General features: G+C 32.9%; 1 protein-coding gene across 4 annotated transcripts in view; it reads left to right on the top strand.

The window, feature by feature from the left end:
- Window positions 1–11,038, top strand: part of Elovl7 (ELOVL fatty acid elongase 7) — an 86,134-nt gene extending 75,096 nt beyond the window's left edge. For all 4 annotated transcript variants that reach the window (XM_048800012.1, XM_015497280.2, XM_048800013.1 and 1 more), the window contains 3 exons: window positions 286–391; window positions 5,690–5,826; window positions 8,303–11,038. In XM_048800012.1, the coding sequence (XP_048655969.1) occupies window positions 286–391; window positions 5,690–5,826; window positions 8,303–8,512 (453 nt within the window). In that variant the 3' untranslated portion in view covers window positions 8,513–11,038. The remainder of the gene's footprint in view (window positions 1–285; window positions 392–5,689; window positions 5,827–8,302) is intronic.
- Window positions 11,039–11,262: the final 224 nt, after the last annotated feature.

Genomic DNA, 11,262 nt, shown 5'->3' on the forward strand with positions numbered 1-11,262 from the left:
TTGGCCAAATTCTTCACTTTATATCTTTGATTTGTTTATATCTGCATAAAATTTCTTTTCACTTTCTTATTGGTTCTCCCATGATGAGATGTCATCCCCAGCTAGTCATATGTTAGCTTTCGAGCTGCCACTCAGAGAAACAGCTAATTCTATAACCTTTCCATAAGGCAGTTATTTCAAAGCAAATCATGATGTGAAATAGTTTGCTCTTTGCCAATTTTTTGGTAATATTCAATAAATTATTGCATGATTTTTATGAACTTGATTATCTTTAAATTATTTCAGATCTTTTTTGTTCTGCGTAAGAAAAATAGCCAAGTGACTTTCCTTCATGTCTTCCATCATACCATCATGCCATGGACCTGGTGGTTTGGAGTCAAATTTGCTGCAGGTAGCCAAGGGAGAGCTGGGATCATGTGATATGAATGATAACATTTATGTATGCTACAAATAAAAACATTTATCCTTAAATATACTTTATAAGAAACAAAAAAAATCAAAGAGTCACTTTGGTTAACTTCTGACTTTCAAATTATTACCTGATATGTAAACATAGGACTGTTAGTTAGACTTTTTCCCCAAATCTTTAGGTACACATGATTTAGAGGCACAGTCTTATATAAATGTTTTTAGTTTTGTTTGGATTTTATTCTTTTCCCAAAGAGTTCTATTACATGTCTTCAAATAAATAAACAGTGAATATGTAAAATGGTAAAAAGTCTAGGACTCTAGTTAGGTAACTATTTTTTATATGTTCCCAGGAAGTCAGAATATTTATCTCAAGTTCCCATGTCTTATCTGCCTTCAAATTCCTAATAACTTACATATATGCCATCTTGGTCAATTTTGTGTTGCTGTAACAAAGTATTAGGAGCTGGTTGATAAATAACAAAAAGGTATTTCTTTAGCTCACAGTTTTGGAGACTGAAAGTCCAGAATTCCTTAGTCTCATTTGTTTGGCTCTGGTGAGGGCCCTCTGTGTCATATTATGGCAGATAGCATCATGGCAGGAATGCATGCTAGAGAGAGGTGATATGACAAGAGAAGAAGCAAGAGACTAGGGAAGGTCCTTATTCACTCTTTTGTAATAAACCTGATCTGGAGGGAAATAATCTACCCGTGAAAGACCAGCAAAAACAGTTTCCTGGGGATGGTCATAACCCAGTCATCTCCCAGTAGGCCCCAACCTCTCAAAGATCCCACCACCTTTCAGAACACATTATGTTGGGTCCAAGCTTCCAACACATGAACATTTGGAGAAAGACCCATATTCAAACAATGGCATACCTCAGCACCTAACAACTCTTTAAAAATGGGTCAAATTTTAGTTATCTTAACTTCCCAAAGCATTCTGGTGTTTTTAAAGTCGAAAATAGTTTAAATCAAAAACTTGACAAACATCCTCTTCTGTTGGTTTCATTTTGGTTTTATGTTTTTGAATATCTAGAAATGGAGAAAATAGGCAGTAATTTTATCCCATCATAAAGTCTTAAATAAGCAGTATCCCCCACGGACATATTCTTACCTTAGCAAGGTAAGATTTATTTAGTCTAGTTTCTTAAATTTAAGAATTCTTCAAATAAGCCTATAGCTCATATGAAACAATGCTTTAATATTTCTATGAATAGCTCATTTCAGTTAGGCATCAACCTAGAAAAGCCACTAGGGCTGAGAAATGTAGGTAAAGGATTTTCCCTATAGGGCCTGTGGGCATTGGATTTCCCAGTACATAAAATTTTCTTCTTTGTCCCAAATTGGCATTTATATGTTAAGAAAATTTTAAAGTAAATATAACTCCTTTTCTTATGATGCATGTTAATATAAATATTTAATTCACTTTCTAACAAGATATCTTTAGCTGTGTCCATTTCACAAATCAAATGTAGCTATAGTATTTAATCTTTGTTATTTTACTTATCTGTGTTATTTTTTTCTCTCACATATACATTGTGTCTCTAGGTTTTTTTTAAGTGATATACATTAACACCTTATTTGTGTTGACAAAAAATTGCAAAATACCTGAACATTGCCTAGTAGTAGAGTGTTTATTTTTTATGTGTATAAATACCATGAAACAAAATGATATTGAGAAGTATTTAGTTCATCTTCTCCATTAAGCAGCTTAACTCCTAATTATCAGAAAATGATTATTTTATATTAAAGAATGCTAGTAAAGACATTTCTATATCCTTATAATTTATGTCCTTTTCTTCCATGAGACTAGAATACAGTTGACTTTCCATATCTATGGATTCTTCATCCATGTATTTCACCAACTATGAACCTAAAATATGCAAAAAAATTACATCTATGCTAAATCTTGTTATTATTCCCTAAACAATACAACTTAACAACCATTTTCATATCATTTACATTTTTTTTTGGTATTATAAGTACTCCAGAGATGATTTAAATGATATGGGAGGATGTGCATAGAATATATGTAAATACCATCCCATGTTATCTAAGGGACTTTGAACATCTAGACATCTGGTATCCTCAGGGGGTCCTGGAACCAATCTCCTTGGGTACCAAAAGACAGCTACACTATATTACAACTCTGACAAATAAATAGAAATAGAAAAAACATTGCAAAGCAATGCTCCAGAATATTGATTTGGAGATATTGAAATAAAAACTGGTTTTTCTTCTCTTTTTCCTTCTCTGTATTTTCTCATTTTTCTGTATTGTATATCTGATATATAAAATTTTATATATATAATACGTAAATTTTATTTAAATAATGGTGTTATTTTCTCACTTTAATATTTTAGCTCACAGATGAAATTTCCATTTCAAAAACAAGTAATGCTTTCAGTAATGAAAATTTGAATATATAATATACCCCAATTTTTAAATGTTAACATGTGTATGGATATCATTCACTTTATAATGGATCCCTTGTTCAAACCTTAGTCCCCATTTTTTTACAAAATATAGAAGATTATGTTTTCTGGTCTCTTGTGTGTTTCATGAGTTGTCATTCCCACTCATTCTTATGTGTAAAATTCTAGTAAACACTTGAACAGCTTACCTGATAGTCTATTCAGTAGCAAGCACAGCAACAGGAGATATTTCCAGAGGTACAGAGAGGTACTGGCCTCCATTCCTAGAATGAAACTGTCTGGTTTAATCGGTGTTTGTCAAAAACTTGAGCACAGCTGATCTCTATCTAGTGTTTAATTTCCTGTTTGCATCATGTGCCCTTCTCTGGGATATAATGAAAATATTTCTGTGGCAGTTTTTTTGTATTAATTATGTATGTACCCCTTTTGAGCAATATGGAAAATTGTGATAATTACCCAGGTGATTCCTTTATTTCTTTCCAAACCAAAGGAGTATAATGTGATGGCACTAATTTTAATTCATTCTGAGGTGGTTGTTTTTTAGACCCCTTCTCATAAAGCAAGCAAACTCAGAAAGTACTTCAAATAGCAAAGTAAAAAGCATTGCTAATTAAGATGTGATTGTTCTATGAAGAAACTTATTGAAATAACTTAGAAAATATTCATTACAGGAGAAAAAAAGCGAGTGGATTTTATTATATAGCTTCTGTTGATCAGTAGGCTTTACTAAACCTTCTTAGCTACACCAGTGTTTTGTTCAATCCCTGTCACAGGATTCTCATCTTAGGACATTTAAATGATCAAAGTATCCAAAAGGAAAATGGCTGCTCCTCTATCATATAATGGGAGAGGAGTGTGAGTGCAAAAAGGCTCTGATATAGTTCTTTATGAAGGCTGACATAGACTTCCTGTGGGCTATTATCATGACACATAAATGGACTTGAGAGGTATTTGGCTTATTCTCTGTGAATCAACTGGACTCCTAAGCTATCAGAAGTAGAAAACTGCTCTATTTTTAAATTACCCTAGAAAAGGTGTTTTCACACCACAATAATTTATTTATTTATTCAAGTTTCTTTGGGGGAAATAAGAATAATCCAAATTTAAATAATAAAAGCTGAGAGTTGTTAATAAGCTTCATTAATTATTTTTTTTCTAAAATTTGTAGAAATTGAAGGATTAGCTAAAATATGATTTACTCTACTGAGGAATAAAATGTTTACAAAGCAGAGCGAAATAGCATAAATATGCTTTAGGGGAAGATTTAACTACTCAAAAGTAATTATGTAGAACAGGTCACTTGAAGGGAGTACTCTAGCAGAGGTACTATTCAGAAGTATCTAGAAGTGCCTCCGGTATGAAAAATTATCAAATAATAATTTGTTTCTGATATGCAATAATTTTATGACATGTTTCTTAGATGATTATGTTAAAAGTGTTAAATTTGTGTTTTTCCTTTAAACTTTCTGTAATTCATAGTGTTTATGATTTCGGTCCTTCCTCTGCCGTAATTAGTTCAAATACGTGAAGTTTGTTTTATTTCTTGAATCAAAGAATTCTGGTATATAAGACAAAAAATATTTTGGAGAAAATTTTAAATTCCAGGTGAACATTAATAAGCACAGTCAGACTGTACATAAAGAAGGCTAATTTTTCTTACATTGTGCCTCTTCAGAAAGAGACCCTCAGGAAACTTTTTGGGATTTTTTTTCCCCTACCATCAGCTAAACTCCCTACAACCTCTTCCAGTGACTACTATTATAGCTAAAGATAATTAAAAGATCTTTTCTTACATTCCCAAGTGTTCTTGGCTCTTCCTCTAAATTAAAGACGGTGAAATTAAAAGAGGAAAACCAAGATAAGAAGGCATAATCAAATCGAGCTAATAAGCAAGGATGGTTGAACAGTTAATAGATGTTTATTTTGGAAAAAACAATAATTGATTAAAGCAAATTTAGCAGAGCCTACTAATGGAAGCCAATGGTTTTACTGCCAGTATTTTTGTGACTCTAAAAATATTTAATGTAAATTAATGAGAGTGGGAAAAGTAGATTTGATTCCACACAATGTCTGTATAAAAATATGCTTCGCAATCTTATTATTAATAGCCGAAATTGGAAATGACCCAAGTATCTTTCAGCAGGAGACTGAATAAACATTGATGCATTCATATGGTGTAATACTGCCAACAGTAAAAAGACAAGTATTAGTGTACACACACCAACATGTGCATGAATCTTTAAAACATTATGCTGATTGAAAGAAGGCAGACATGAAAGAGTACCTCCCATGTAACTCGATTTATATAAAGCTTAATGACAAGCAAAATTAAGAGTGATTTATAGAAATCAGAGGTTACCTTGGGAAGGGCACATAGGACTCTATGTGGTATTGTGAATATTCTATATCTTGATCTTTGTGTTGGTCATGTGGGTGTATGTATGAAAAACCTAAAGTTGAACACTTAACATTAATGTACTTTGTGTACTTTATATGTGTTAACCTTCACTAAAAGAAGATTTTGATTATTATTAAACAATGTATCATATTTAGGAGATAACTCAGTTTGTTAAAGTAAGCCAAAATCAAAAAACCTTTTTAAATTAGAATATAATAAATAAATGTGCTGATTTATTGCCTGATTTGCATTTGTATTTTATTAAATATAGTACCAAGCTCTCTCTAGTTTGATAACTGTTTAACATAATTGATATTTTATATGTTCTTTTCTTTCTTCCTTCTAAAATTCAAGAAATAGTTATACTAAAATCTCAGGTCAGACAAAAATGTGTCTGATTTTAAGGAACAACATCCCCAGGTTATAATAACTTTTTTTTTCCCAGGTGGTTTGGGAACATTCCATGCCTTTATAAATACAGCTGTGCATGTAGTCATGTATTTCTACTATGGACTTTGTGCAATGGGACCAGCCTACCAGAAGTATTTGTGGTGGAAAAAATATTTGACATCTTTACAACTTGTGAGTAACTAACTTTCTTTAAAACCAGATATGAAATAAACTGCAGTCATTTGTTTTTGCTGTGAATTAGAGTACTTGCTAAATATAGAACAAAATTTATGAAATGGCACAGGTACACTTTCTGGCCCCTATATGACACTATCTTTTTTTTTTTAATCTTTATTTTATTTTTTTTATGTGGTGCTGAGGATCAAACCACAATGCCTCATACATGCTCAGCGAGTGCTCTACGTCTGAGCCACAACCCCAGACCCCCCACACACTATCCTTTTGATGTTATTTGAACTTTGTCAGGAAGTTCATTGAAAAGAAAGCATATTTGGTAACCAAGAGGTTTAAACAATTAAACCAGCATCAGTATCTTATACCCTCTGTATGCTATCTCAACATTTATTTAAAAATATGGACTGGGCTATAGATCAGTGGTAGAGTACTGGCCTAGCATATGTAAAGCCTGGGTTTGATCCCCAGCACTACAAAATAAGCAAATAACCAACCTCAAAGTTATGTGATCCTCAATAGGCTTAATACTAAATTAGAAGTTAGAAATTCAAGCCTTTCTGCATGCCTATCTACTCCTAACATTCATAAGTATATCTTTCCTCCAATAAGAAATGTATTGTGATGATTAAAGGATACAGCAGTAAATCAACATACATGTGTGATGTACATTTTGAGTACTGACCTCAAGTAGACAGTGTTTCAAAGAGCAGAGGTACTCAGTTCACACCAAATGATACTTAAGCATTAATCCTAAAATATATAAGGCTTATAAATTTTAAAATTATAACTTTGGGTACAAGATAATTATTTGCTTTAAGTGTTACTGTCTTCTATTAAAAGGAGAATTCTGCTAACTTCATATTTCCAAATTTGTAGTCTATAATAAATTGGATGTCATATTCTGCCAGCAATGCCAAGGGGAAACTATGAATTTAATTATACGTAGACTATTAAGGATAGATTTTTTTTGTTAAATTCCTACAACTTGCTGAGTAAAATTTAGTAGATTCCTCTAAGGTACTTTCCTTAGATGCAGTTATTTATCTTATCTGAAATTAGCAACAACCTAAATGACCAGACATAAGGAAATAGAGGCATAAGTTTCATATACTTTGAAATTCTATGATGTTATGAAAATTATTTACTGTTGTTTTTTAAAAAATATTTTTATTTTAAATGATATATGCTCATTGCAGAGTAATTATACCACCTAATTAGCCAAAGAGAAATAAAACAAGCATAATTCCACCTCCCAGAGATTATAATACTGAAAATTATATTTTGTTTTTATTCAGCTTTCTCCTTCATGCACATGTGTGTACATTTTATATGATTTATATTATACTACATAAACAATTTTGTATTTATCTTTGTTTTCACTTAACACACTCTTTAATTTTTTGAAAAAAATTTTAGTAAAGTAGAAAAATTTTTATGTAGAAGTGAAGGGTAGACATTGGTTGATGATTATTTCAAATGTTAGTCATCTACACACACAGGCATAGGAGTGTAGAGCTTGCTTGATCTTAAGTTTTCCTTCTTCTATAAAATGAAAGGAATAGTAGCTACTGGGCAGGAATGTCAGAAAAGTTCATTAAAATAATTCAAAGAAAGTGGATGATGATAACAATAAAATGGTTATAAAAGAAACTGTGAAAATCTTAGCCATGGTTGTAACTAGATGAATTGTAATTGTTATTTATTTCTATAGAATATTATTTTCTTAAATTTCCCTAGAACAATGTTCCCTTTTAATCAGGGACAAAAAAATATATATATATATATATCTGATATATATATATATATATATATCCCCCAAAGTCTGACATTGGCATAGAAAAGGATCCTGTTAGAAATGCATAGAATGATCCAGTCTAGAAAGCCTTTGAGTATCACTAGGGGGACACGAGTACCCTCTCAGTCCTTGCTAATTCTATACCTAGTTGGCATCTGGAACTATTTTTATGTGTGACAATGTGAGACACATGGCAGATATGAGGACTGAGGGATGCATTGGTTCCTACAAAATTAGAGGAACTCTAATTTGAATATTTTTATTTTCCAAAAATTGAAATACTTGGTCTAACAACAGGAGAGAATATTGGAAATTTGAAACCAATATGGAAAATTAGGCCATGAGGTAGTGGTCCTGTGTACATTTTGTCAGAGTAAAGGACTCAGACTGCCAAAGAACCTGCCCTGCTGGTTCTCTGAGGATTACAACTCCAGTGGACATTTAAGTGGGACCCCCCTGGAGGTGCACCGTTCAGCTGGTCTGAACAGTGGTTCCAAACTCCCATCTGGATTTTGATATTATGCCATCCATTTCTACTCCCAGGGAGGCTAGATTTAAAGGTGAACGTCCCTGGTCCAGCTTTGGGTGAGGAGTGTATAAACATTAATAGGAAAAGAACTGTTAACTCTTCATATCTAAATGTTTTTTTCTTTTTTATTCTTTGATTTTTTTTTTTAGGTGCAGTTTGTTATTGTCACCATCCACATAGGCCAGATCTTTTTCATGGAGGATTGCAAGTACCAGTTTCCAGTCTTTCTCTACATTATTATGAGTTATGGGTTCATCTTTCTGCTGCTCTTTCTCCACTTTTGGTACCGTGCTTACACCAAGGGTCAGAGATTGCCTAAAAGTGTAAATAATGGAAACTGCAAAAACAAACGTCACTAAAATACAAGCACAGCATGATTGTGACAGATATCTTGTCTTCCTTGACAATCAAGATATATTTACCTATGCCATGATTTTGTATATTTTTCAAAACTAAGAGCTTGTATTTTTTGATAAGTTATTGGAGTTTCTGATATTTGAGAATCCAAAGTTCCCAGATAAGTCTTTTGATAATGACAGCCTAGAGCAGCCATAGGGTTTCCAGCTGCTTTTAAACTGAACTGAAAAGTTTTGTTTAATATGTTTTGTTACAGTGAAAGAAGGATGTGAAGCAATATAGTACTCTTCAAAGACGTCCAGTATAGATGAAAAATATTAGATATTTTGAGCACGGACAGAGACCCATGGAGTACAATAGATTCCTTCTGCTGGGGCTGGAAACCTCCACTGTAGGCTCGGGCTCTGTCACTTGTTGATTGTGTTCAGAAGACACTGTATTTATTTTAGAGGTCAATTCTTATTCTAAAGCACTAACACTGATAAACATGAATTTGGGATCAGTCACTTTTAAAAATCACTCGTGATAAATTTTAATGTATCTTCTTGAGCAGCTTCCACCACTTTAGCTGATGAGAATTCCTTCCAGTTAATACCCTGAGGCACTTGACACTAAGGTAGAGTTAATATTATTTTGGAAGCAAGGTGATTTGCTTGGATGGGTTAATGAACACTTAGCTGTTACAAATTTGCAATTAACTCTGTATATCTCTGAAAAAAAGGTGAATGTATCAATGAAGAAAATACTATGTAGTTCAGTAGGGAAAAATCTGTTGTCCGTTATATTATAATGTCATTTTGTGATATTGTCATGGTTTAAAGAATTATCTTGGCTAAGTATATATTGTTTAAAGACATAAATGTTCATATGATTAGCATACTGCAGGTACCTTTAAAGCATAAATAATTTTAGACCACTCATCATACACAGTATCCAGATAGGGTTTAGAGTGGTTTATGAAGCAACTGGAGGCAGGAGGTGGCACAAGAGAGTATTGGGGGAAGATTTGGTTATATAAATAAAGAGACAAATTTTGAGAGACAAATTACATTATAGTTATAGATTTACATATTTATTGTTAGAGAGATACTACATGAATAAAGTATTTTGTGAGTTAGCCTGGATTTCTCTTTTTCAGACCTACACACCATATAATGAAGTGCTGAAATTCATTTGTCATAGGTTTTTGCTTTTTTCTCTAAAGTGGCTACTTTGTGATATGCTTTTGTTTTCACATTAACTTATTGGAGAACCAAAACTACCAATAGATAGATTTGCCCAAGAACTGCAGTATTTGGACATCTGTGAACCCCTTTCCTTTGTGCTTTTTGTTGTTATTCTTATATTTATGCTCAATTTTGAAGGATTGTTTATGTGCAAAGGACTTTGAACAATTAGCAATTATGGTCCCAGTTATTGTATAACACACGGTGATACTTATTGTACAACAAAGCCTGAGTTTTCACTGATTGTAATATCGGTTGTTCTTTGTCTCCCCCAGGCCCATGACTATACTATGACCTTTTGTCTTCACACTTACCAGATTCATAAGGTTATTTCTCACTAACTGACCTTTATGATCTCACTTGCTTACAGTATTAGAAGGTGAGGGTTGGTAAATGGAGGGAATTTCCTACTAAAAATAAAGAAAGAACAGGAGAGCAGAACTAAAAGAAACAGCTATTCCAGTTTTTACCACCGTAAAGGTCTCACGACTCCTTGAGTGTTTTCTGTTTTGGTTCTTTGAATCCAAACTAAAAATGCTAAAAATCTGAAGGTGTGTAGGTGCTGCTATACATACATAACAGTTCCTGGGGACCCAAGTAAGGTAAAGACCAAAAGGAAGGAAAAAAAAATTGAAGATAAAACAGGGAATTTGATTTATTTTTTTCTGACCCACATAGCATCACCTTTCCTAACCTTCCTGAAGTCTAGAATGTTTGATGTGCCTATGAACTAACAGCAATATGCCATGAAACCACATTCTCAATTCTGTGGATAGAAATTGGGAGTTAGAATGCCACATGAAAACAGATTGCAATTGGCAGAAGTATTCTCTGCATAGGAATAGCAGATCAAGATGAGCGTCCCTGGATGTAGGATTTGTGTGAGCAATGTTTTGTTTAAAGGGCTCTGTGCGGTCAAGCAGTTTCTATTGAGGTTTTGTCCACTTTGTAAGACTTTATTGTCATTGGATGAACTTATCTAACAGACAAAAAGCCCAGCTACATAATCTAGTTCATTACTTACAGCTCTATGAGTCCTTGAGGACCTATATCCATATTGTAAATAAATGCAAATACAAATTTTTAAATATCTATGGGATGTTGCCATTTTATAGTCTTAATTCCTCAGTGTAATTCTTAAACTGAGTATGCTACATTGTTTCGTGAATTATGAATTTATGTCCCCTCAATTATCCCTTATTTCTGTTAACTTTTGAAAGAATGTGGAAAACTCTGTGGATATTGTCAAAGTTTGGGTTTGTTCTTCTCTGTGTATTTAATAAATTTGTGGTATTACATGTATATTTGTGTGTGTATGTGTGTGTGTCTTTCATTTTGGAATCCAGCTCTTGTGTTTGTATGTATTGGGGATTTTTAATCTGAATACTCACCTCACCAAAACATTTTCACATTTTTTTTTGTACACTTGCTATATTCAGAGCACTGTGCTGAAAATTATAGTGATACATAGTTCCCAAGGACATATGTGGACCCTCCTGGGCCTGCAGACTGGCAGATGAAATTTT

The sequence above is a fragment of the Marmota marmota genome, unplaced genomic scaffold (assembly GCF_001458135.2).
Source record: "Marmota marmota marmota unplaced genomic scaffold, marMar, whole genome shotgun sequence".
Taxonomy (NCBI): Eukaryota; Metazoa; Chordata; class Mammalia; order Rodentia; family Sciuridae; genus Marmota; species Marmota marmota.